General features: G+C 47.8%; 1 protein-coding gene across 1 annotated transcript in view; it reads left to right on the top strand.

Moving 5' to 3' along the window:
- LOC116818314 (uncharacterized) overlaps positions 1-25,116 on the top strand; it is a 265,422-nt gene that overhangs the window by 81,751 nt on the left and 158,555 nt on the right. Inside the window, 10 exon segments of the mRNA XM_075063437.1 lie at positions 1,443-1,484; positions 3,366-3,419; positions 4,817-4,855; positions 5,112-5,150; positions 10,042-10,080; positions 12,144-12,179; positions 16,186-16,320; positions 18,259-18,381; positions 21,591-21,860; positions 24,721-24,837. Coding sequence (XP_074919538.1) covers positions 1,443-1,484; positions 3,366-3,419; positions 4,817-4,855; positions 5,112-5,150; positions 10,042-10,080; positions 12,144-12,179; positions 16,186-16,320; positions 18,259-18,381; positions 21,591-21,860; positions 24,721-24,837 — 894 coding nt within the window.

Here is a 25,116-nt window from a genome sequence, read left to right as displayed (position 1 = left end):
TGCCTACTCGCTCTCAGCTTCTTGCACACCTCTTGCTCCCAGTTCCTCACACACACTTCCTCTCCTCTGGCTCCCTGGCTCTCTTTGGCCTGACTGCAGTGAGCCCTTTTATAGCATCAGAGGGACCTTAATTAGAGTAGGTGCTTAACAGCCTCACCTGACTCTTAGCAGGTTAATTGGAGTCAGGTGTTCTCATTAGCCTGGAGCAGCTCCTGCTCTGGTCACTCAGGGAACAGAAAACTGCTTATCCAGTGGCCAGTATATCTCCCTTCTACTACTCTGCTGTTCCCAACTGGCCTGGGTCTATCGCACCTGCTAAACCCAGGGTTGTGAGTTCAATCCTTGAGGGGGCCACTTAGGGATCTGAGGCAAAAATCTGCCTGGAGATTGGCCCTGCTTTGCACAGGGGGTTGGACTAGATGACCTCCTGAGGTCTCTTCCAACCCTGATATTCTATGAATATATCACAGCAATTCATTCAGCACATGTGTGAGTATAACAGCCCTCCGGACCTGATTCAGGAATATGAGTACATGCTTAATGCAATACCTATTTCAGAAAGCACATGGCAAACTTTAAGTACATCCTTTAATCCCACTGAAGTCAATGAGTTTTAAGCACATGCTTGACTTCAATGGTTAATCATGACTTAAAGTTAATCATGTACTTAACTAAATCAGTTCCCATGGGAATATGCTATGGAAGTTCTCGCCTATATCACCAGGCCTTTGGTTGCCCCAGCCTTATCATCTTCGGTTGCCGTTCTCCCATTCGCTCACCGCTCACGCACTTCTTAGTGAAGTATGCTGCTCTGAAATTACAATGCCACTGGGGATGGAGGGGGGAGGCAGCGTACAGTCTATGCTGCCCAGTAGGCTCATAATTCCCAGCTCCTGATGGAAGGGCAGGAGGCTCGACTCCTGTGGCTCTCTCACTCTGTGCTGGCACAATGATCACCGCATCCAGTGACCTAAGTACATCATCTTCTGATTCAAAGGGGAAGGTTCTAAACTGTGCAGTCAAAAATTGAGTCAGCAGCAGAAAGGGGCCTGAACAAAATCCTAAATCTGAACATCCTTGAGCTCTGGGGAACTTTGGATATTGGATTTGCTGTTGGCCCCAATCTCTGTAATGGGTGAGACCTAAACACTTCAAACTTTGTGGATGTGCAGCCGCAGACCCAAACTTCACAGCTGGCTCATATCTCTACAGCTCATTGGATGAAGACGCTCCTTAGCCTAGAAGCTTTGGATACAAATATTGCAGCTCAGATGAAGGCTAATTTTTAGAGGAGGAAAGAAAGTGAGTTAATTAATCCTTGTGCCAAAGGGGTGTATCAGAACCAGAAGGAAGGTACGCGGAGATGATATTGCTCATCACAGATCTGTTCCTAATTGGGACCAACAACACTTTGTGACCTGTCTTTCCTCCATCTGGTGTAGGTGTCATCTCTGGAGAACAGCATCATCAACAAAGGCGATAAGGTAAAATCTTTCCCTTGCTGGATAAGCAATGATGCACTGAGATGACTATGCCCTAACACTGGTTGTGTAGTTGTTTTGCATGGGAGTGTTTTACCCTCCAACAACAACACAAGTTTTAAATAAGCTGTAAACAGCTGCAAAGGATTAAGTTAAAAAAATTAAAGAAATTCTATGAAATAGAGATGATAGAATTGACCTCAAACTTTTCCAGCTGTGAGGAGCACATAATCCTCTACTGCTGTGAAACAAAGGGCATATCTACCCTGCAATCATGCCCAGCTCAAGCAGACACACCCAATGTAGTTGTAATGTAACTATCTCAGTTACTGGAGCAGGGAAGCTGCAGCAGCATGCATGTCAGTGCGAGCTGTACAAGCGCATCTGAAAGCCTGGGTAATTATTCGCAGGACTAGCCTGCACTGCTGTGCCTTCACTGCTCTGGGAACCTTAGCAAGCACAGGTGCTGTGCTTGCAGTCTCGACTTACCCTATGACTTCCAGATCAAGTTTTCTCCACTCAGGTTGACTTTTTTGCAAGTCAAAATCCCACAAAATTCAAGATGGGATCTGAAATGCTGAATTCTGCAAAGCAAACTGAGTTCTCCTGTTCACTTCACCAGTAACAAAGGTGCTACAAATGGAACGTAGCTGATAATGTTGTTGAGGACGCAAGAGGTAGAGTAGACTCCAACTCTCTTTCCAGACCTGTGTGGGTTCTGCAGGGCAGACAGGAATGAACACTCAAGCCCTGATTCATCAAAGTATTCACTGAAGTCAATGGGACTCAGGCAGGTACTTGGAATTAAGCATGTGCTTAAGGGCCAGATTTTTAAGGGTATTTAGGTGCCTTACTTCCATTGCCCTAAGTGTTTTGCCAAATGGGGATAGGATCATTTACATGCTTAAAGTTAAGCACATGCTTGAGCACTTTGCTGAACTTGGGCGAAGGCAACTGGCTTCTCATTAAAGGGGGAGAAAAATCACTTGTTTATGCCAGCTCTGGCAAGCAACACTGCTTTGCATCTTTGTCTAGGGTAAGAGAGCCATATCCAGGTGTGTTTTGAGCAGCACCTTTCAAGGATTAGTGCAGTGCACTCAGGCAATTGATCACAGTATGATGGATGTAAGATGCATGGAAGGTCTGTAATAAAGATCAACAGGGAGGGATTCCACCCGTATGGGGTGTTTGGGTAAAAAAAAAAAAAAAAAAAACGGGAAATTGAGTACCTAAGAGTAGGGGAGCGCAGAGTTCAGGGAGCAGCACCCTTCAGAAGATACCAAAGTAGTGGCTGAGAGACGTGGAACACCATGTGTTCTTTGCTTCACGCCATTCTTCTGTACCATTCCTCTGCTCAGAGAAACGAACCGCAAAGAATCCAGCCCCTTTCATGCACCACCCACATCACCGCATGCAGCATCCTATCTGACCTATGCGGGAGGAGAGGTTGGGTCAGGTGTTATCCAGAGCAGCCATTTTGCCAAGGAACGTCTCCCAACTGAGTGGAGGAAAAATATGACTTGAAATCACAGGGTTTAGCAAAAATTGTGACTCGTCTTCATCTTCTGGCATCTTCACCCTCTGTGCAGCAGGGGACAGGGAGAGGTGACTTGGCCATCAAGAGAGAGGACCTTCCACGGCATCAGTTTCATGCTAACATTTTCTGTGCATTTGTAGCAGTGGTTGTTTCCTTGCAAGCTAGGAAAGGGTGGTTCTGGGGGGACCCCGGGAGGACAAGAGTCTTAAGCAACTGTCCTGAGAGTTCCATTCCCATGGCTAACGACAAAGCATTAAACCAAAGCTCTCCCCAGATAAAGCAATGCAGGTATCAGTCATGTTGCAGTGCCAAAGAGAGAGAGCTAACCCATTCCTGCTGGGTTACAGGGAGATCCAGGGGATACAGGCCTGAAAGGAGAGAGAGGCCCTCCAGGTCCCAGGGTAAGTGTGGGAGTCTGCAGGTGAGTGTTTTTGTTGGGCTTGCAGGTGGATGGACAATTAGGTCAGAGCTCTCATGTGCTTGGGGCCCCGAAAGGTTGGATTTAAACAGCAAGAGCTTTTGAGCTGAGCTGTTAAACTCATGGCCACACCCGGGCCTGGATCATGCCAAGACTTCTGCACTTGCATAACTTCATGCAGATGAGGAGTCCGATAGAGATCAAAGCGGCTATTTGCATGCGTAAAGTTACTGACTGCCTAGGCCTTTGCAGGAGCACAGGCTTGTATGGTGGATCTTTACTTTGCCACCTGACCATGGGATCTGCTGCTTGGGGCAGCCTGGTGCTTTTAGCATTTAACAGACATGTTCATCTGCTACCACAATATAGTTCATAAAGAATAATCATCATCCAACCCGATGACCCCCAAATATAAATACTGGGCCACTCAGCTGGAAATTTAATAGAACTTTGGTGTCCACCTGCCTCCAAACTGTGCAAAATTCTTCATTTACGCATCCCATTTCTGCTGGGCAGCTGGGAAGGGCCAGCCCACCATGCTTAGATTCTGTTTAGCGGGAACTCTTTCATAGCCTGAATTATAACTAGCTTGGGACCAGCAATGTGGGGGGACCTACCCTTTGGTCCTCGGGAATAGGGGGCAGTGACAGCATTCAGAAATTACTCCTTACTGTCAAATTTTAGTTGTGGAGATACAGAACAGTTCTGTTTATGTGCAAATCTGCTTAACACGCGGTAGCGCCATGCCTCCCAGTGCTACCTATTTAACACGTGAGACTTGTTAACACGCAGCACAGGAACTTGCTATGTAGCGCTACAGATTTGCTCAATAACTCACTGACATAGAAATTGACAGGAAGTGCGGACTGGAAACGTGTTGTATGTCTTTACTGCCCCGGGCCCTTTAAATCGCCACGGGAACCCTAAGCGGCACGGACAAGGCGGCCTGGAAGGGCTGGCTGGGGGATACTGACCCCTTAGCCCCACCCTTTCTGCCTGATGCCCCACCCCTTCCGGGGCCCAGAGCTGCCACCACCCCGTATCGGTAAGTGTCCTGAGTTACTTTCGCTCCTGTGTAGTAAAAATGTTTTTATTAGATTACACATTTGAATTTATATTCTTGCAAAGCGCCATTAACAGATAGGCCTACAGTATTTGAGACACTGTGAGTACATATGTAATCCTAGATAATTATACGTGTGTGTGTGTATATATAAATATCTTAAGATATTTCATCATGGCCCTCTTAACCTGCAGTCTGTTAACACGCGGTTGTGACACTTGACTCCTGACATCCATATGTAAATGGGTCTGTACTGTAATATTCCTTTGGAACATGGGAACCATGAGGTCAAACCTACCTTTATTTTGTATTTTAAGGGGCTGGATGGTCTCCCAGGGCCTGCAGGTGGGACTCTGGTATGTTACTTTCCTAGCCTTGTTTTCTGCATATAATCAACATTACTTAAATGATCTCTTTATAAACCATGGCTTTAGAATACTACTAAATAGATAGAGAATACCACATTCTGTACCAAATTTATCCTTGTTGAAGCTCATTAACTAATCTAGTAAGTTTCAGCTTCTGCTTCTTAACCATGGCTGTTACATTCTGGTGTATCCGTTCCTGAAACATTCAATACTGATTTCATGCCTTTTTCTCCCCCTCTCCAAGCTGGATAACGTGTCAGAAAAGGGGACAAAAGGGGACAAGGTAATAGTTTCTAATGTCATAATTCTAGATTGTGAATTATTTAGGGAAGGGACTGTGCTTTGTATTTGTTTGTACTTTGCTAGCACAATGGGGGGTCATGGGGGATGAGGGAGGCTTGCCCTTGACACTTCTGTAGTGCAGATCATCATCATGATGAAGGGAACCAGGCCCCTCTCTGTGGGAGAACTGTTTGCTCAAAATGGAAAAGCAAATTATTTGTACATAGAAATGTGCCACTGATTGGCACAAAAATATAGTCACATCCATCCATGGACAGAGCATGCACGGTGGCACTGTGCTGGGAGATGTGTATTGCTGTGAGTTCGGGATGTTCACCTTGCTGCCACGTCACTGGGCTAAGAGTTTGTCATGCAGGTCTTCCCAAAGAGGAACTGCAGTTAAAACCGCTTTAGAGCAAACCCCGTTGTCAGGTACTTTAGTTATGCTACATATTGCCGTGGTTGAGACACCAAAGGGGAAAAAACTCTAGGTGGTGCTTGGAAATTGTAGAGTCAAGATTTGAGCCAGAGTCTAATTGCTCTGTGTGGGGGGGTGGAGTGGGGGGGGATGTATTTGGAATCTGAAGACACGTGAGTTTAAGAGCCATTTTCTATCAATAAAGTCACACTGGCGACTCTTTAAAGAGCAGGAGGAATGGAGTAGGTGTATGCCAGGGCAAACTTGTCATGGCCTAGTGGGTTAAGCAAAAGGCCAGGGTCCAAGTGCTCCTCAATTCTTTCCCCATCTCTGCTAATGGCTGGCCTTAATTCTCTGCATTGATATAAAGACAAATGCAAAGTGCTCCACTTAGGAAGGAACAATCAGTTTCACACATACAGAATGGGAAAAGACTGTCTAGGAAGGAGTACTGCAGAAAGGGATCTAGGGGTTATAGTGGACTACCAAGCTAAATATGAGTCAACAGAGTGGTGCTGTTGCAAAAAAAGCAAACGTGATTCTGGGATGCATTAACAGGTGTGTTATGAACAAGACACGAGAAGTCATTCTTCTGATGTATTCTGCACTGGTCAGGCCTCAGCTGGAGTCTTGTGTCCAGTTCTGGGCACCACATTTCAAGAAAGATGTAGAGAAACTGGAGAGGGTCCAGAGAAAAGCAACAAGAATGATTAAAAGCAGCAAAGAGTCCTGTGGCACCTTATAGACTAACAGACGTTTTGGAGCATGAGCTTTCGTGGGTGACTACCCACTAAATCGTCGGATGCATCCGACGAAGTGGGTAGTCACCCACGAAAGCTCATGCTCCAAAACGTCTGTTAGTCTATAAGGTGTCCACAGGACTCTTTGCTCGCTTTTGCAGATCCAGACTAACACAGCTACCCTCTGAAGAATGATTAGGTCTTGAGAACATGACCTTGAAGGAAGGCTGAAAAGATGGGTTTGTTTAGTTTGGAAAAGAGAAGACTGAGAGGGATATGATAGCAGTTTTCAGGTATCTAAAAGGGCGTCATAAGGAGGTGAGAGACTGTTAATCTTGGCCTCTAAAGGATAGAACAACAAGCAATGGGCTTAAACTGCAGCAAGGGAGATTTAGGTTGGACATTAGGAAAAAGTTCCTGTCAGGGTGGTTAGACAATATGGATATAAACTGCCTAGGGAGGTTGGAAATCTCCATCTCTGGAGATATTTAGAGTAAGGGTTTAGAATAAATGTCTATCAGGGATGGTCTAGACAGTATTTGGTCCTGCCATGAGGGCAGGGGACTGGACTCGATGACCTCTCAAGGTCCCTTCCAGTCCTAGAGTCTATGAATCTATGAACTCTTTGCCAACATTTGGGACGTAAATATGCTGAGCCCCAGGGTGGGAATATGGGGGCGCCCATTGGTGAAGGGAATTGCCCAAGTCACATGATTGCCATGGTCCCATAGCTCTCAAGCCGATACTTTCTTCGAGTGGTATAACCAGCTGGGTGGTCTCTGGAGCCTCTTGGATTATTTTCTCTCCTGTGCAAAATGTGTTGAGTGGTTGGAGGCCACCCCAGTCCATGGTTTGCTGGTGCCCTTCATTCCACCGGAATCTGTAGAGGCAGAAACCAGATTTCAGTGTAATGAAGCCCATCAGACATGGAATTCAACCCCTCACCTTCGAGTCCCTTTCGCCCTTGGAGAGAATGTTGACCAAAAGCTCAATGTTAAGGGGTGTGCAAAGTTCAAGGCTCCTGTTGTAATGTTAACTCATCTGCACTGCACACACGCCATATTTCCTAGGATTGTTTTTTCTAATTAAACCTGCAGCTTAATTAAGGGGAGATGGCATGGTCCCAGGATGAGACTTGGAGTGAGGAGATCTGGGTTCTAATCCTGGCTCTGACCCTTAGCGTGACTCAATTTACCCCCAAGGGTGAAATGTGAAGGACAATAGTTACCATCCACTTGGTCTTGTGAGGCTTAGTCAATAGGTGTTTGGGACGATCCCAAGCTGCTGTAATATTCCTGTTGGAGCTCTGACTTTCACAGTGCCTGACTCCTGCAAATCTAACTGGGCAGCACTAACATTGCATTGACAAAGGTCCTAGCATTGAATAGGTTATGTCCTGCATCCCTTGGTACTTTCACATCTGCGCAGGAGACACAACACACTTTCATCCCCTGGGAAGGAGCAGTGATACTATCAGGCCACGTCTACGCTATGAGCTCAGATGTGATTTCTCTGCCTGAAACTGGTGGAGGCAGCCGGGCCTCCGCTGCCAGTACCCGTGCTATGGCGGCGACACTGCTATTTATACTTGCACTAACTTGATGAGCACTAGTGTGAATATGTGTGCATGAGCAAGGAAATTGCACCCCTCGCTTGTAGTGTAGACATAGCCTAAGTGGGTTGGACCTGGGCCTCATCTGCCTGTCATTGGTAAAATCCTCTGCTCTGAATTTGTCATGTGTCCTGCCCTTGATCCACATGCCAAACTGCCACTGATGTTATCGGAACACCAATTTCACACCTGGGAGAAACTGAGGCCCAAAGCGGTGAAAGTGTGGCTCTGATCTGAAAAAAGTCTTCAGTGGGGGTCTGTGGATGCTTGGCTCTTGGGGAAAATGTGGCCAGGTTTGAAAATGTTGGTCTAAATGACCTGGGTGTGGTCAAACAATGAATCAGTGGTGGAGTTAAAAAGAGAACTGAGGTGTCCTGTCTCCAAGTGCCTTTCTAAGCCCCTAGCTACAGTGAATCACTCAGGTGTTCTAGATTTATACACAACAGCAAGGATGGTCTGCAGAGCAGCAATACAGCAGGTATCAGCCTTTTGTTTTATATCACGGTAATAGTGCTCATGCTAATAAAACTGGGCAAATAATGATTGTTTGACTTGCTCAGGTACCAGGAAAAATTTCTTGTGCTGTTGTATTAATTTAGATGGAATAAATGGACCTAAAATTATTTTATATAGCCCAGTCGCTGTCCAACATTAAACAGCACTAAGGTTCGGCATTTGGTGTACAGAGACCTCAGCCTGCTTAGGATGATGGCAAACACGCCATTAACAATCCTTTTCACCTTTATGAAAGATTAAGAAAAGAAGAAAAAACAGTTAAAACATTTGAAATGTGAAGTATTGAATGAAGCTTTCATTTTAACAATCTCCCTGTTCCCGTTGCCTTTAGGAAGAGTGAGATTTTAGAAGGAAAAACCCCTTTTCCGACAGTCTCTTAGGTGGAATCAGAGCTGGTGATAACTGTCCTTTTGGGAAAAAGAGAGGAAGTCAGTTGAGATAGGCTGGAGCTGCTGCTGCTATTAAAGTCCGATCCTGTTTCATCTCGGGTGGCGGTTGGGATTCATCTGTAGCTAGCAAAGGTGGCAATGTCATCTGGGTCCCTCTCCCTGGCCTGGTCTGGTCAGGACATCTCTCAGGATTAGGATGAAGAGGTTCCAGGGTCCTAGAAGGTGGTGGGGGTGGCAGCCATGATGATGAAGCTTGGTCCAATGGCCAATTTCCCTCCCTAAGTCTCTTCTTTTAAGGACCCCAAAAGGGAGTGATGGGTGGAATAGCCCACCTCCTCTTTACTGGTTCATTAATTTCTGGTCCCACTTTTACAAGTGTACCAGGCATGCTCTTACCACAGCCTTTGAGTTATATCAGGACTTTTTGTTTGGACGAATTCATTCTGTCCCCCTTTCATCTCTTTTTCAATCAATATTTGTAGTTATACATTATTGTGACAGCTGATGGACCTACTTACTGTGGAGCTCACCGTTCGGGTAGTTTTGTAGGCCCAGTTATCCCAACATCGCTCACATACCATATCACAGATTGAATTAGGCAAAGCGCAGTGTGGAACTGGCTGCTTATCCAAAGGTTTCGCTGTCTGAGGTGTATGCTCTAGTGAACCCAGCACCTGCAGATAGGCCCAAAGTTCTGACACAAATCCAAGCTTCCGTCAAGCTGAAGGGTATTTGTGTCTGAGGCTGTGGTTCAGGTGGGGCCTAGTGAAAGGGGACTAGCTGCCAAGTTCATTGGAGGATTTCAAAGACTTTTACGAGCATTAATTGGAGGCTCTCATCCTCACTGCGAGGTAGTTAAGTCATTGCCCCACTTGGGCATGTCGACACTTCAAGCTGGGGGTGTGATTTCCATCTCAAGAAGACATACCTGTGTCAGCTCTGACTGAGCTACCATGCTAAAAATAGAATGTAGCTGTGGCAGCAGTGTGGCTCTCTGAGCTAGGAATCGCATTACCAGCTTGAAGCGTAGGCATATTTTAAGTAACTTGCCCATGCTCAGACAACAATTCTCTAGCAGAGTCAGGACTAGAACCCAGGAAACCTGACTACCAAACCTCAGCTCCAGACACTCTAGACACCTGTCACTGCATTTCTTTGGGCTAATGCTTTTGTTAACCAGCTATTGTTTGTTTGTTTGTTTGTTTGTTTTCTTAAAGGGAGATCCAGGTCCACCTGGCAAAGGAGTGGAGATCAAGGTAAATAAAAACATATGGAAAATTATAATATTGATACGCTGTCTCTCCATCCCTGTTTCTCTCACTGTGTTTCTCTGTGCCTGGGTCTCTGAGCCCCACCCCCAGGTGCTAGGATTCAGAGACAAAATCCTAAGAAAGCCAGTGTAGAACAAGCCGCTGAGGAGCTAGTCATAAATCTTACCCCATTGCTGCAGTAAGATCAAGTCATTTGGCCTTCCAGTAGGATCCAGGTTAGTGACTTTAACCAGGATGGGTGCTGTGTTGGTCACTGCTGCAGCTCTGTAGAGAGATCCCTTGTGAAATGTAGTATGAACTAATGGGCAGCTATGAATGTGGATCCCTGCCCTACAGCTCCACTGAGCAGTCTGGAACACAGAATGGGGGTCACTGGGTAGGATCTGTTGGATTCTCAGGTATAGCAAAGGCTAGAAATGCTTTATTGCCTCTATGGCCATCAGATTCCAACCTCTGCTCTGGGGTGCTGATCTCACCCTCAGCGGGTGTGCGTTGGTCAACTCTCAGCTAAGCAATTGGGGCTACCCTGGAGAGTCAGCTGGAAGCTTACATTTGTGCAGAACATCTACCTTCTAGCTAGGGTAGACAGACAAGAGCACATCAGACCTGTGCTTCTGTCTCAGTTCTGAACCAGTAGACATCGAGGTTCAAATTGAAGGCTTGGCCATGGTCTGTGAAACCCTAAATACTCTGAAAGTACCTGGTTGCTGTATCTCAGAGACCACCTTCCACCCATTGGTGCCACTGTGGAAGTTGCAAACAATGGGATGGTTAGGTTTTCAGCCTCCCAGGATTACAGCCCTGGGTCTGGTGTAGGGCGTTCCCAGTGGGGCTCTGGCATTTGCTCCCAACAGGGATCCATCAGGGCACAATGCAAGGCACATGTTTGTACAGCACCTAGCACAATGGGGCCCCATTCATGGCTCGCCTTTAGGCACCATCATAATAAACATGATTAATTATCATTAATCTCCACTGAGGTTTTCACCTAACGCTGAGTACCAGATTGTCTCTACCAGTCAGGTTTCTTTCCAGTGCTGCCTATTTATCATAGTATCTAAGAGCGGTCTCCTGGACCAGCTGCCCCACGGACACGAGCTCCTTTCTCACAGCATTTTCACGTGGGTGACAGGGAGGAGGAGTGTATGGTTCCCTACTTTGGGAAGTGTTGTTTCCTGCTAACCACGTTATGTAGCTAATCATTGTGGCCTGTTAATGAGAACACAATGGGACATTCGCTGCTGAAAGAGCCAATCGACACCTACCCTGTTCCCATGATGCAAGGTCCGATGTTATGCCTGTCCAAGCCAATGGCAAAGCTTCCATTGACTTCAGTGAGAGCAGAATCCAGCCATCAGTATCTAGGGGCTTGTCACTGCTCATCTATGGAGGTTATACTTGAGTTAATGTTATTTCCCTTGGTGGTAAATTGTATAGTCAATTGCTTGAATGCACTTTGGTTTGTTATGAAATATACTCAAGAGACTAAATAACCAATATCAATCCAGTTTATTGCTAAAAGACACTGATCATGTAGTACAGGAAAAAAGGTTCAACATGATACTAGCTTCCAGGAAGCCGTCTCGTGCAGCGTGGTTGAATTCACCTTACACAGAAGGCTTGCTTCCAGAGGGACACATTTCAGCTAGGAGCATTTATTGGATGATTTCACAAGTTACAAACCTCTTTGCACATCACTAGAATTCTACCCACCAGTTCATAGCAGTTTCTTAACTTGTTGTTCTGTACCTTCCTTATCTTGGAGACTAGCTTTCCAGGTACTGGTCCAGGACAGCATGTACCAGGGCAGAACATTAACGTGGTTTGCCATTGGCAAGCTTTCTATATTCTAATGCCAATGCTGACTTCAGCTTTGCAAAGTGTTGAGGGATAATTGACAGGGGTAAACGGAATTCAGTTAACATAACTTCCCAACTCCTTCCTTCCTTCCTTCCTTTCATTCTTTTCCATGCACATAATATCTATTAATGTGGTGTATGCTACGCCCAACATATGTTCATTGGCTAACACCTTCATTCCTAATTCAGGATCTGGAGAGACTTTTTGAAGCCTATGGGATCAAGGTATGTGAATATTTTACTTTCCTTCTGAATGTTTGGCCCACTGCTATTAGATGTAATTGCTTCCTGAGATGAGATTGTTACCATTAAACTTAGACAAGCCATAACAAGCCTTCATCTCATCCCTCTGGCTTCTATGGTGTTCTGGAGAGAGGGTTGGCTTTTCTGTTTCCAACACCGAGGTTAATGTGTAGGTTATTTCAGGTCCTGGGGCTAGTTATCACTAATATTCAGATTCATCTATGGCAGCTTTACAGCAAATATTACTGGGGAAGGAGAGTTTTGTAGTTAAGGTACAGGCCTGCAACTCAGAAGATTTAGGTTCAATTGCTGACTCTGCTAAGAGATTCCTTGGGTGAGTGATTTCATCTCCCTGGGTCTCAGTTTCCCATCTGCAAACTGGGGATAATTCATCTTTTGTCTGTTTCGAGTGTTTGCTCTTCAGGACAGAGTCTGTCTCTCCCTGTGTGTACGTGTAGTGCCTAGCACCGGGGGAGTCCAGTCTTAATTGGTCCCCCGCTTGTAATACATTGAGTGATGTAGTGTCACTGGTCCAGCGAATCCAACTATAGCCTACAGAGCAGGCTAACAGACTCTGGGTGGTCCACACGGGGTGCTATGTATAACCTGGGATAGGACACAGTCTGGACCGCATGTCCAGATCTCCAGCTCTGAGAGCCAGCAGACATCTCCCTTTGCTCTGTGCCTCCAGCCCCCTCCAGCCTTGGCTGTCTGGCTCAGGAAGGTCAGCAAGCCAGCTTGGCAGCTTTCCCAGAGACCTGTTTCTCCTCCAGTCATAGGCGTCGACTTCCCCTCTTTCCCTTAGGTCCTCTACCCCCCTTTGCCCCCGGCCCTGCCCCACTCCATCCCTTCCATGATGCCCCGCCCCTGCCCCACCTCTTCCCACCCCACCCCACCCCCATTCTAACTCCTTCCCCAAAGTCCCCACCCCAACTCTGCCCTCTCCCTGCCAATATACCAACTCTTTCCCCAAATCCCCGCCCGGTCCCACCTTCTCCCCCAAGCATGCCACGTTCCCACTCCTCCCCAACCTTTCCCAGAGCTTGTTAATGCCGCCAAACAGCTGTTTGGCGGCATCCAGGTGGGAAATGCTGGGTGGTAGGCAGAGGAGCGGGGATGCGGTGCACTCGGGGGGGGGGTGAGCTTGGTTGCCTGTGGGTGCAGAGCACCCACTAATTCTTCCCTATGGGTGCTCCAGCTCCGGAGCACCCACGGAGTTGGCACCTATGCCTCCAGTCGCCTGCCTGTGGCAACTCTACCTCAAGACGTCGCTCACAGCAAGTCCTTCTGCCTCCTTTCCCAGGGGCTCTTCCTGCTTCTGGTCTGTCTCCCTATCACCAGAGACCATCCCATGGTTGCTGTCCCTAGGGCAGCCATATTTCCCTATGGTGAATACGAGACTGTCATAAACAGATAGTTAAGGGTTAAGGTTTCTTTTACCTGTAAAGGGTTAAAAAAGGGAACCAAACACCTGACCAGAGGACCAATCAGGAAACCAGATTTTTCAAAGCTCAGGGAGGGAATTTTTAGGTGTGTGTCTTTTGTCTCGTCTCTGTTGCTCTCTCGGCTCTGAGAGTGATGAATCAGAGCTGGTGATAACTGTCCTTTTGGGAAAAAGAGAGGAAGCCAGATGACATTGCCACCTTTGCTAGCTACAGATGAATCCCAACCGCCACCCGAGATGAAACAGGATCGGACTTTAATAGCAGCAGCAGCTCCAGCCTATCTCAACTGACTTCCTCTCTTTTTCCCAAAAGGACAGTTATCACCAGCTCTGATTCCACCTAAGAGACTGTCGGAAAAGGGGTTTTTCCTTCTAAAATCTCACTCTTCCTAAAGGCAACGGGAACAGGGAGATTGTTAAAATGAAAGCTTCATTCAATACTTCACATTTNGACTCTGAGGGAGGGTGAGAGAAACCTGATCTCTCTGTGTTTGTGTTTCAAGGAATTGAAGCAGGGTAATCTCCTAGAGCACCCAGGGCGGGAAGATCTGGGAGGAGGTAATGAGGGGGAAGGGAAGTGGGTTATTTCCCTTTGTTGTGAAACTCAGGGCATCTGAGTCTTGGGGTCCCCCAGGGAAGGTTTTGGGGAGACCAGAGTGAGTCAGATACTGGAATTTCTGGCTGGTGGCAGCGCTATCAGATCTAAGCTGGTAATTAAGCTTGGAGGTTTCATGCAGGCACCCACATTTTGGACGCTAAGGTTCAGAATTGGGACTTATGCTATATGACAGGGACACCTGGTAAATTTACTCATATTCAGGCAAGTTCAATGGCAATCGATTGTACAGATGTTCAAATTAACATTAAGTTGGCTGAGCCCCTGTTAAAAAGAAATACTGTGTTGTTGGATTCCTTTTATTTACCTTATCTTTAAGGCTTTAGGGTTCACACGGGGAGGGGTGTCTCTCTCTCTCTCTCTCTCTCTCTCTCTCACACACACACACACACACGCACACACACACTCCTGTACACATAGACACAGACTTTTGCTGGTGCCAGTGGGTGCTTGACCCACACCTGCCACCATTCCAACCCCTTACCCAAAGTTCCTGCCCCAACTCCACCTCCTCCCCCAAATCCCAGCCATGGCTCTGCCTCTTCCCCAGAGCGTGCCATGTTCCCGGTCTTCCCCCTTCGCTCCCGGAGGTTGTTACACCACAAAACAGCTGTTTTGTGGCGGCAAGCGCTGGGAGGTAGGCGGAGAAGTGAGGACACTGTGCGCTCCAGGGGAGGAGACGGAGGCAGAGATGAAGTGGGATGGGGGGTGGGGAGGAGAGCTTGGCTGCCGGTGGGTGCAGAGCACCCACTAATCTTTCCCTGTGGATGCTCCAGCCCCTGAGCACCCATGTAGTCGGCACCTATGCCTGTACACCTCTCTCACATGGGGCGGGGGAGGTGGCTGACTGACCCGGCCCTCCCTGCCCAGTGAAATCTGCCCTCCGTGTCTGGCTGGGCCCCCAGGATGGACCCACCTCTCCTGGTACCTGGCACCGCATCTTTCTGAGGCAGCATGTAGGGGGGCATGCAGGCTCACATGCCTCCCCTCCCCAGATTTCTGCCGGGGTTCGCACCAGAATGTGGCCAGCAGCAGCCTGTCAGCGCTGTGTGGCCAGGAAGGGACGGGAGCTGCTTCCAGCTGCAGGGGAGGAGGGCGGGGAAGGGATGACCTGGTCTGTGTCTGTGCAGAGCTCCTCTCTCCCGCCACCACACTGCTCCCATGTGGCTGTTCTCCGCACAGTGCTGGGAATGGGACGCATCGCTCTAGGGGTGGGTTCTGGAGGAGCAGCGGAGCTGGGGGGAGGCACAAAGTGGCAAAGCAGTGAGAGAGGAAGCACGCACGTAAAGGATTGATGGGTGGGCAGCGGAGGTAACATGTAACTGGACTCTACCTGGCGCCTGCCTGCACTCACCAGCCACTGCAACTTGCAGACAGTGCCAGCCGGAAATAGGACAGGGGGTAGGGCCCTGCTGGACGAGAGCTGGTATGCAACGGGGGGCTGTGCTGACGGAGCAGCAGGAGGAGCGGCCAGCCCCGTGTGCTGCATCTCACCCTGCCACCAGCCTTGCACAGCTAACCCCTAGGGTTTGTAGCACAGAAGGCAATTAATCTTGGCTTTTCCAAGTCCCAACCATTGGTCTCGCCTCCCTCCACAGCAGAGGTAGAGCGCAACTAATCAGTGTCCAGAATGACCTCAGGAGAGATTGGAGAGCATAGAAGTGGTACACACACACACTTGTGGTGAAAGTCTCTGATGCTGGTAATTCTGGGACCTTTCACCAGAAGGCAGTTCCACAGGGTACTGGCACTTTCTGGAGATCTGCAGGCATCTGTCTGTCCACATGCCAGACAATACCCCTGAGTGCATGTGTATCCTACTCTCACATTGTGGGGGTTCTGCCTTTCTCAGTTACCTTGGGGAGCAGTGGGGGACACGGAGAGAGGTGGTCATTGTTTGATCATTGATTGTTGATGTGCTGTTGCAGCTCGCGCTGCTGAAGGAACTGACCGATCTTCTCCTGAGGGATGGGCTTGAAGCGCTGATCCAGCGGCGAGCCAGCTCCGGGAAAGGCAAGCCCCCCAAGAAAAAAGAGGGATCTATGCAAGCTACAGACTATGCTGTGAGTATTCATCCTCCTGAACTTCCGCGGCATCGGTGGGGGAGAGCACGGGGGAAATGGAGGCACCGAGAAATGGCTTGTTCAGGGCTCCAGAGAAAGTCATTGACAGAGCCAGGAATAGAGCCTGTTCTCATTGATGCCAAGTCCTGTGGTTTCAATATCAAGATTTTCTTTCCCTTCCCCTCCCGTGCCATGTTATCATTGCAAGGAAGAGTGGGGCTGCTGGTAGCAATGGTAGCTGGGAGCTGCAGGAGGACAGTTTATTGTCATGCAGATTATGGTGATTTGTAGTAGCTAATACTGTTATGCCATCATATTATGTTGGAACGTGTTAATGGCTGCCATCAAGTGGGTCTTTGATCTTGTTAAAGCTTACAGGTGAGTTAACCACCCTTCAGGCTAAATGAAAGGAGCAAGTAAGCCACTTTATGGAATGAGATAATTGGAGACAATAGAAGATATTGCCCAAGGCAATCAGTCACATGGCAAAACCTGAGCAGGGCTAAACCATGTGGGCTGAGAGGGTTCCCTGGGAGTGGTTGTAAATCCAGGGACTAGAGGATTGCATGGCAAGCTGTTTGTGTAGGTTAAAAGTAGAAAGCCAGCAGAAAATGAGAGAAGCTGTCATGGACACAGCCCTCACAGGGACCAGAGACAGAGATCCTAGGGGCACAGGACTGGCTGGAAAGGCAGAATTGGAAACTATGAGCAAGGAAACTGCCCGCTGTTGTTTGTTTCACTGTTTTCAGGGAAACCAGACTTTCTCTACATTCTTTATAAATAAACAGGATCACTCCAAAGAATATATCTGGCTCGCATAATCAATTTCTGCCCCTAACAGAAACAACCAGCAAGGCCCTGAATATTGGCTGATTGCTTGGGCCAAAGGAACAACAACATTTTAACCTACTCACGGGGCTTTTCACCTTAAAAAATCCCAGAGTGCTTTGGGCAGCTATCTACTGCAAATGGCTGGGAAGCAAATCATCAGAGCCAAACATCCCGGAAACATGGGGTGTTTGAAATCTGAACCCAGGTCCAGATGGCCCTTCTCTTGTCAAGCAAATGCAAAGCCTGGATGTGAAAAACCCCAGGGGTGTTTGCAATTGTTGTGCAGACTTTGGTTTTGTCTACACAGCATGCGGCAGCAGGACTCAGAGCCCCGGTCTGCAGACTCCAGCTCACACTTACCAGCACTAAGAACAGCTGTGTAGGTATTCAGCCTTGGGCTGGACCTTGGCCTCTGAAGCCTAGGGAGGGGGAGGGGCTTCAGAGCTGGAGCTCCAACATCTACACTGCTGTTTTTAGTTCTGGAGCCTGAGTCTGTAGCAGGGGCGGCTCCAGGCCCCAGCATGCCAAGCACGTACTTGGGGTGGCATGCTGCAGGGGGCGCTCTGCCGGTCGCTGGGAGGGCAGCAGGCAGGCCGCCTTTGGCGGCATGCCTGCAAAGGTTCCGCTGGTCCCGCGGCTCCACCGAAGCCGCGGGACCAGCGACCGGCCGAGCGCCCCCCATGGCATGCCGCCGTGCTTGGGGCTGCGAAATGTCTAGAGCCACCTCTGGTCTGTAGATCTGGGCTCTGGGGCTTGCTGCTGCAGACTGTGTAGACGTACCCTTTGTGACCTGGTAGCCCCATCCCTACTGCATCCATTCGGCCCCAGTGACATGCAGCCACCTCTGGGGAGAGAGATTAGCAATCAGCTGGCGCCCAGCTATGGTAAGAGGGGAAAATTTAGCCAGTGATGCTGGAGCTAATTTCTACTATCCTCAAGAGTAGCAGGTGCTCACCACAGAGAGTGGACAGACTTCGTCTGCAAGACCTTCAAAGAGCTGGTATCACGGAACTCAATTAAATCTACCTGGAAAGGCTCATGGTCTCATCTGGGAGTCCATGCTAAGATCACTCAACTGCGTCTAACCACTTTTCTTGGGATTTACAGGCTTCATTGAAGTATGATTTTTCTAGCGACCCTCTTACCAGTATAGAAGTCACTGAAGAAGACCTGAGTATTGATGTCAGGCATCAGCTTACAGTTCCAGCAGCTGTAGGACAACCTACTAAGGTAACAATAAGTTGAGGTGGTTTAGTAAGATTCATTCTTTGCATTTCGGGTTAATGAGTAGCTCCTGGGTTACTTAGCCGTTACTAGCTGTCTTCTCTAGGCTACATTCATATTCTTGCACAGTGCCCATCACCCATGATAATCTGAACACCTTCCAAAGATAAAGTCAACAGTTAGCATCTGTTTCTCCATTTTTGAAAATAAAGCCCAGTGGTGGCCTAACTTTTTTCCCTCTGAAGTCAATGGTACAGATCTACTTGACTTCACTGGAAGCAGAGTTTGGCTGAATGCAGAGAACACTGGTACATTTCACCCTTTGGTGTTGCCATTTCCTGATGTGACGGGTTGGATCACAGAAACCCCCTGGGGCTGCCAACTGATGTGTCAAGACTACTTTTGCCCCTGCTTTCCCTGCCAGCTCGGGACTCCAGAGCCCTGTCTGGTTGTGTCAGACATGCTTGCCAGCCACAAACCCAGACCCCGGTCTGAATCACGTCCTACAAACTGCAAGCAGCTTAAGAAGTGTTCCTGTCTTTAACACTCAGATGCCCAGCTCCCAATGGGGTTCAAACCTCAAATAAATCTCTTTTACCCTGTATAAAGCTTATACGGGGTAAACTCATAAATTGTTTGCCCTCTATAACACTGATAGAGAGATATGCACAGCTGTTTGCCCCACCTTCCCCCAGGTATTAATACATATTCTGGGTTAAATAATAAGTAACAAGTGATTTTATTAAATACAGAAAGTAGGATTTAAGTGGTTCCAAGTAGTAACAGACAGAACAAAGTGAATTACCAAGCAAAATAAAATAAAACAGACAAGCCTATGCCTAAATAAAGTAAGAAAACTAAATACAGATAAAACCTCACCCTCAGAGGTGTTCCAGTAAGCTTCCTTTTACAGACTAGTCTCCTTCTAGTCTGGGTTCAGCAATCACTCACACCCCTGTAGTTACTCTCCTTTATTCCTGTCAGGGGCGGCTCTGGGCATTTTGCCGCCCCAAGCACGGCAGGCAGGCTGCCTTCAGCAGCTTGCCTGTGGGAGGTCCACTGAAGCTGTGGGGCCAGCGGACCCTCCGCAGGCATGCCGCGAAGCAGCCTGCCTGCGCCTTGCGGTGTCCGGCAAAGCGCCCCCAGTGGCTTGCTGCCTCAAGCACGCGCTTGGTGGTGCTGGTGCTGGAGCCACCCCTGATCCAGTTTCTTCAGGTATCCTTGGGTGGAGAGGCTACTCTTGAGCCAGCTGAAGGCAAAATGGAGGGATCTCCCAGGGCTTAAATAGACTTTCCTTGTGGGTGGAGACCCTCCCCCCGTGTAGAATCCCAGCTACAAGATGGAGTTTTGGAGTCACATGGGCAACTCACATATCGATGCATGACTCAGAACTTACAGGTAGCAGTCATGGTTCACATGCTACCTTGAACGTCCTCAAGTAGACTTCTTGTGTGGATTGGAGCCTTCCAAGAGCCATTGTCCGTTAAGTGTTTCTTGATTGGGCACTTAACTTGCAAATTCCTTTCTAAAGAAGCTGACCAAATGCCTTACTAAGGCTATTTAAAATCAAACAAGTGTACAGCCAAGATTCATAACTTTGAATACGACACATGCATACAAATAAGATGAGTATATTCAGTAGATCATAACCTTTACATAGATATGTTACATGGCATATATAGCATAAAGCAGGGGTCCCCAACGCGGTGCCCGTGGGCGAAATGCGCCTGTGTACTGTCCAGCAGACGAGCATCTACCAAAATGCCGCTGAAATTCAGCGGCATTTCGGCGGCGACGCCTCTGTATGATGCCGCTTGCTGCTGACAAGCGGCGTCATACAGAGGCATCACCGCAGAAATGCCGCCGAATTTCAGCGGCATTTCGATGGATGCTCGTCCGCCGCCACAGTCCTTCGTCTGGCACCTGCCAGACAAAAAAGGTTGGGGACCACTGGCATAAAGCATATCCCATTTATATCATATATACATTCATAAGCATGTTCCCATAAAGCATTTTGGGGTGCAGCATTACACCTGAATCCATTGTGGGGCTTTTCTAATTTTCTCTGGATGAAAGATCAGTGGCAACTTGCTATCTGTGTACGACCCTCCCTGAGCAGCTCAGTGGCAGGAAGTGATGCTTCTAACTGTGCTGCTATTTGAAACCCAGATACCAGTGGCTTTATCGTCATTTGTTGTTGGTTGTTTAATAAAATCACTGGCAGAAGGGTGGTCCATTGGTTATGGTGCTAGCTGGAGTCTCGAGTTCAGTTCCTGCTCTGCTACAGACTTCTGGTATGGCCTTTGCCAAGTCACTTTGGAACAGATTTTTTTAAAGGTATTTAGGCATTGCTGCACTCACTGCCTAACTGATTTAGAAACCTAAATCTCATTGAAAGTCAGTAGGACTTAGGCTTCTAAGTAGTTAGGCATTGCAATGTTGGGCAAAGCAACATCTAAATATGTTTAAAAATCTGGCCGTTAGCCTCCCTTTGTTTCAGTTCCTCGTCTGTAAATCGGAGCTAATAGCATTTTCCAGCACTGCAGGGGTAAGATAAATGCATGAAAGATTGTGAAGTACCCAGATACACAGTATTTCCTGGAGACACTTGCCCAGGATCGCTTAAAATGGAGTGAAGTCCTACGTGATGATCCCCTGCATTTTGAACTTGCTTGCCAACAAGTTGAAGAGGACAAGAGGCGCAGGAGAAAGGAGAGACTGACTTCCAGTCATGGTCCTACTGAGCCTGAAAACATCTGCTCTCATTGCAATAGAACTTGTGGTCCAAGAATTGGTCTTATCAGCCTCCTGAGGACCCATAACTCCCATGGAAGATGATCATACTCAGTAACGAGTGATCGCCCATCATCACCTACCACGTTGGTATCAGAGCTAGATAGCATTAAAGTGATCACAGCATGGGATTATTAGCACTTCTGTAGCGCACAGAATCAAACGCTTCGCAAAGGTGGATGAGTAGCGTTAGCCCCATCTCGCTGAATGGGGAAACGTCAGTTCAGGGAACTGAAGTGACTCACACAAAAGAGGACATAACAGACCTATGATGGGAATAGAATCCAGGTCTCCTAGTTCCAGGCCTGTGGACCCATGTGAAAGCAGCTCTTTGGAAGATGCCGGTTAGCAGGAAGCCTCTAGTCACACACAGACATTTCTTTCCGTTGTGTCTCTTCAGCCCCCTTTCAATGTTTTGTCAGGCTGTAACAGGTCAGAAGAAAACTTTGGTCGATGGTACAACAGCCATTGGTCCTGGTGACTACACTGAGGTGGAAATAATGGTAAATCAGATGCACTCATGTCAGAGACAGCTAGAGGCTGAGAAACGGGAAGGCAGATCTAGAGGTCTGAATGCAACCTGGCTATAAACTAGCCAAGAAGATCCCACTGCAGGGCAACAACATCCTGCTGAAAATACCTCTCCTGAGTGCCAGGAGGTGGATGGGTCAGTAATAAGGGAGAATGAAGAGGTAACATTTAAAATCCCCTTATATTTGGTTTGTATTCCCAAGCTAGACCTGTTTGTTGTTGAGCATCTCACACACCTGGTCAGATCCAACAAAGGTGCTTCTGTGGAATTTATAAACAGAGACATTCCCTGCCTGAGGGTATCTTCCCATTAACCCCAAATGAGACCAAAATGTCCCCACAGACTCTCTGAATATTGCTTCTGATGCTCATTGAGGTGCCCACCTCAAAGCCCCATTATAAAGCAAAAAGTTTGATCAAGCAACCAAAGGAAATGGGCTGACTTGTCAATATCTTTCTGGAGACACCAGCCACACAGCCTGCTTCCTTCTAAAGGCCTCATGTATGGAGAGAGTGACATTTATATAATTTCCTTATTTCCCAGAATGCCATGCCTCAAGCCAGGACTACAACATGGCAGCCAAGAGAGACTACATTTCCCAGCCATCCTGCTGTCTTGGATCTTTAGTATCCCTGACCCTGACCCTGACCACTCCCTTTCTCTTTCTGCCAGGGGACTTGCAGCCCACCCTACTCCTCAGACTCCAGCCTTGGGTCTGAAAGCTGGGATTAGCTGCATGAGCCTTGTCATAAACTTGAGACTGCTTCCCCAGTTAATTCCTCCCCCTCAGCAACTGTGCCCCCTTACCAGGAATTTTTAAGTGGCAAACATGGGACAATGTAGTGCTGGCCCAAGAGTGCTCCCTTGGAAGTCTCAAAGGGCCTACTTAGTCCATTGCACCCACGGAGGACTGTGTAGACTACAGGAAACCCGTCACCCACCACTACAAAGAGATTCCGGTCGTGGGCTGTGCTGGGATTTTTAAAATTAAATTAGATTTGCAGTGAGGTGCAGCCCAAGGCACAGACATTCTCCTTTTCAGCACCAGCAACCATGCCCTGCTTCAAATACTGTCCCAATCCTGGCCAAGAGGGATCGGCTCCAAGTGCTGTAGTGCAGAGAGGGCAGTTCAGTCTCTGTGCCTCTCTTGGCCTCCATTGAGAGTGGGTGCTAGCTGCCATGTGGATACAGGACTGCTTTTGAGATGAACAGAAACCTTGCCTGGCTGATGGACCCCGCAGATCGGATGGTGAACTGCTGAGCTTACATAGGGTCCCAAGAAATCTCTTGTTCTTTTGTGCTTAAATTCAGTTCTGTGCAGATATCTGTTTGTTGAGAATTGAGCTTGCCTTGTGTGACCAGGGTCCCAGTGGGGGCCAGGTAAGGTTACTCAGTTAGGGTGAACTGCAAAGAATGGGGCAGACAAACCCCAAAGCTGGTAGATATTCCGATACTTAGATTTACCAAGCCAGCATAAAACAGCTTCTTGACCGTGCAGTGCTGAGTAAACAATAGGCTTTTGATGTAACCTTCTGCTTTCTAAACATCACCAGTCATTAGTTACACAAATTAACATAGGGCAATTTATCCATTAGGCAGTCTATCACAAACTTCAAAGAGACATATAGACAATGACATTACTTCACCCAAGATTCATCTAAATGTTAATATTCCCTTTTGGTCCCTGAATTAATAGTTATAGTGACAGACAGGAATTGTCTGTTTACATGACTAGCGTCTAAGATACACACACAATTAGTGTCAAGTATCAGAGGAGCTTATGCGTCTGTTAGTCTATAAGGTGCCACAGGACTCTCTGTCGCTTTTTAAGTATCAGAGGGGTAGCCCTGTTAGTCTGTATCCACAAAAACAACGAGGAGTCTGCTAGCACCTTAAAGATGAACCTATTTATTTGGGCATAAGCTTTTGTGAGTAAAAAACCCACTTCTTTGGATGCATGGAGTGAAAATTACAGATACAGGCATAAATATACTGGCACTTGAAGAGAAGGGAGTTACCTTACAAGTGGAGAACCAGTGATGACACTTCTAACTTCTAACAATATAGGTTTGCGTTTCAAAGTTCTAACCTATCTACCAGGAATGCCCCCTTTTACCAGTCGCATACCTTTCTAACATGACTTTAGAGATAGGCTTTGGGTCATTCTGCCTGCAATAGAATAGTGGCTGGCAGGGGCGGCTCTAGGGATTTTGCCGCCCCGACCACGGCAGGCAGGTTGCCTCTGGCGGTTTGCCTGCGGGAGGTCCTCCGAAGCCGCGGGACCAGCAGACCTTCCGCAAGCACGTCTGCAGGAGGTCCTCTGAAGCCATGGGACCAGCGGACCCTCCGCAGGCAAGCCGCCAAAGGCAGCCTGCCTGCCACCCTCGCGGCGCCGGCACAGCGCCTCCCGCGGCTTGCCACCCCAAGCACGCACTTGGCGTGCTGGGGCCTGGAGCTGCCCCTGATGGCTAGGCCCTCACCTGCAGTGTAGATAGCACAAGTTTAAGCCCCTGATCTTCCTACCTCTCCCACATCCCACCTGAATGCCCTAACCTGTTGGCAGTTCTGGTCTTTTGATGTGTCTCTGTGGCCAAAAAGTCCATCCTGGACCTACAAAACCTTCCCTGTAATGTTTTTGTCAAAAACGATACCATTCCCTGAAGTTTCAGTTTCAATGAATCGGCGTTTTCTGACCAAAAAACATTTCTTCAAAAAATTCCCACCCAGCTTTATCCATAACCAGCCTTGTGAGCTACTCAGACTGCCCATGCTCTGCTTTTAAATAATACTCTTGTTGACAGCAGTGTGTCCTGATTTACAACGGAGCACTCAGGAGTCTGTAACCTTGGCTGTGCACCATTGTACGTGTAGTGTTTAATTGATCGTCATATTGCTATTGAATAGCTGATAAAGGGAAAAGGGGTGTGTGTGAGAGGGAGTAATAAGACTTCTACCTCATGGACTGTATGTGTCATGGGAGAGACGTGGTTCCTTAAAGAGAAATAACCTGCTTTCTTCAGGCTCAGCAGAGCCCAGCTAGTCTTGTTCTGGGGTCGGAACCTCCCGCACTGGGAAACATTTCTGCAGACACACCAGAGCCCTTGAAGAAGAGGAGGAAAGAGAAAGACGTGAGCAGAGTAAGTGCTTTGCGTGGAGATGTATAAAAATGTCCATTCACTGACTTTCAATTAATCTCTTCCCACACGTGACCTTAAAGTTGACACTAAGGGAAGCTGCAGCTAAGGGGCTAGTGTTGATTGTTGGGGATCTACAAGAAAGTTTCGCCTAGGTTGGACATTAAGGAAAGCTTGTGAACCGTCAGGGCAGTTAAGCACTGGGACAAATTATCTAGGGAGTTTGTGGAATCTCCATCAGTGGAGGTTTTAAGACAAACATCTGTCAGGGATGGTCTAGAT

This window comes from Chelonoidis abingdonii, chromosome 1 (genome assembly GCF_003597395.2).
Source record: "Chelonoidis abingdonii isolate Lonesome George chromosome 1, CheloAbing_2.0, whole genome shotgun sequence".
In the NCBI taxonomy this organism is placed as follows: domain Eukaryota; kingdom Metazoa; phylum Chordata; order Testudines; family Testudinidae; genus Chelonoidis; species Chelonoidis abingdonii.
Note: the sequence above shows the minus strand (reverse complement) of the source record. Positions and strands in the feature narration are given on the sequence as shown.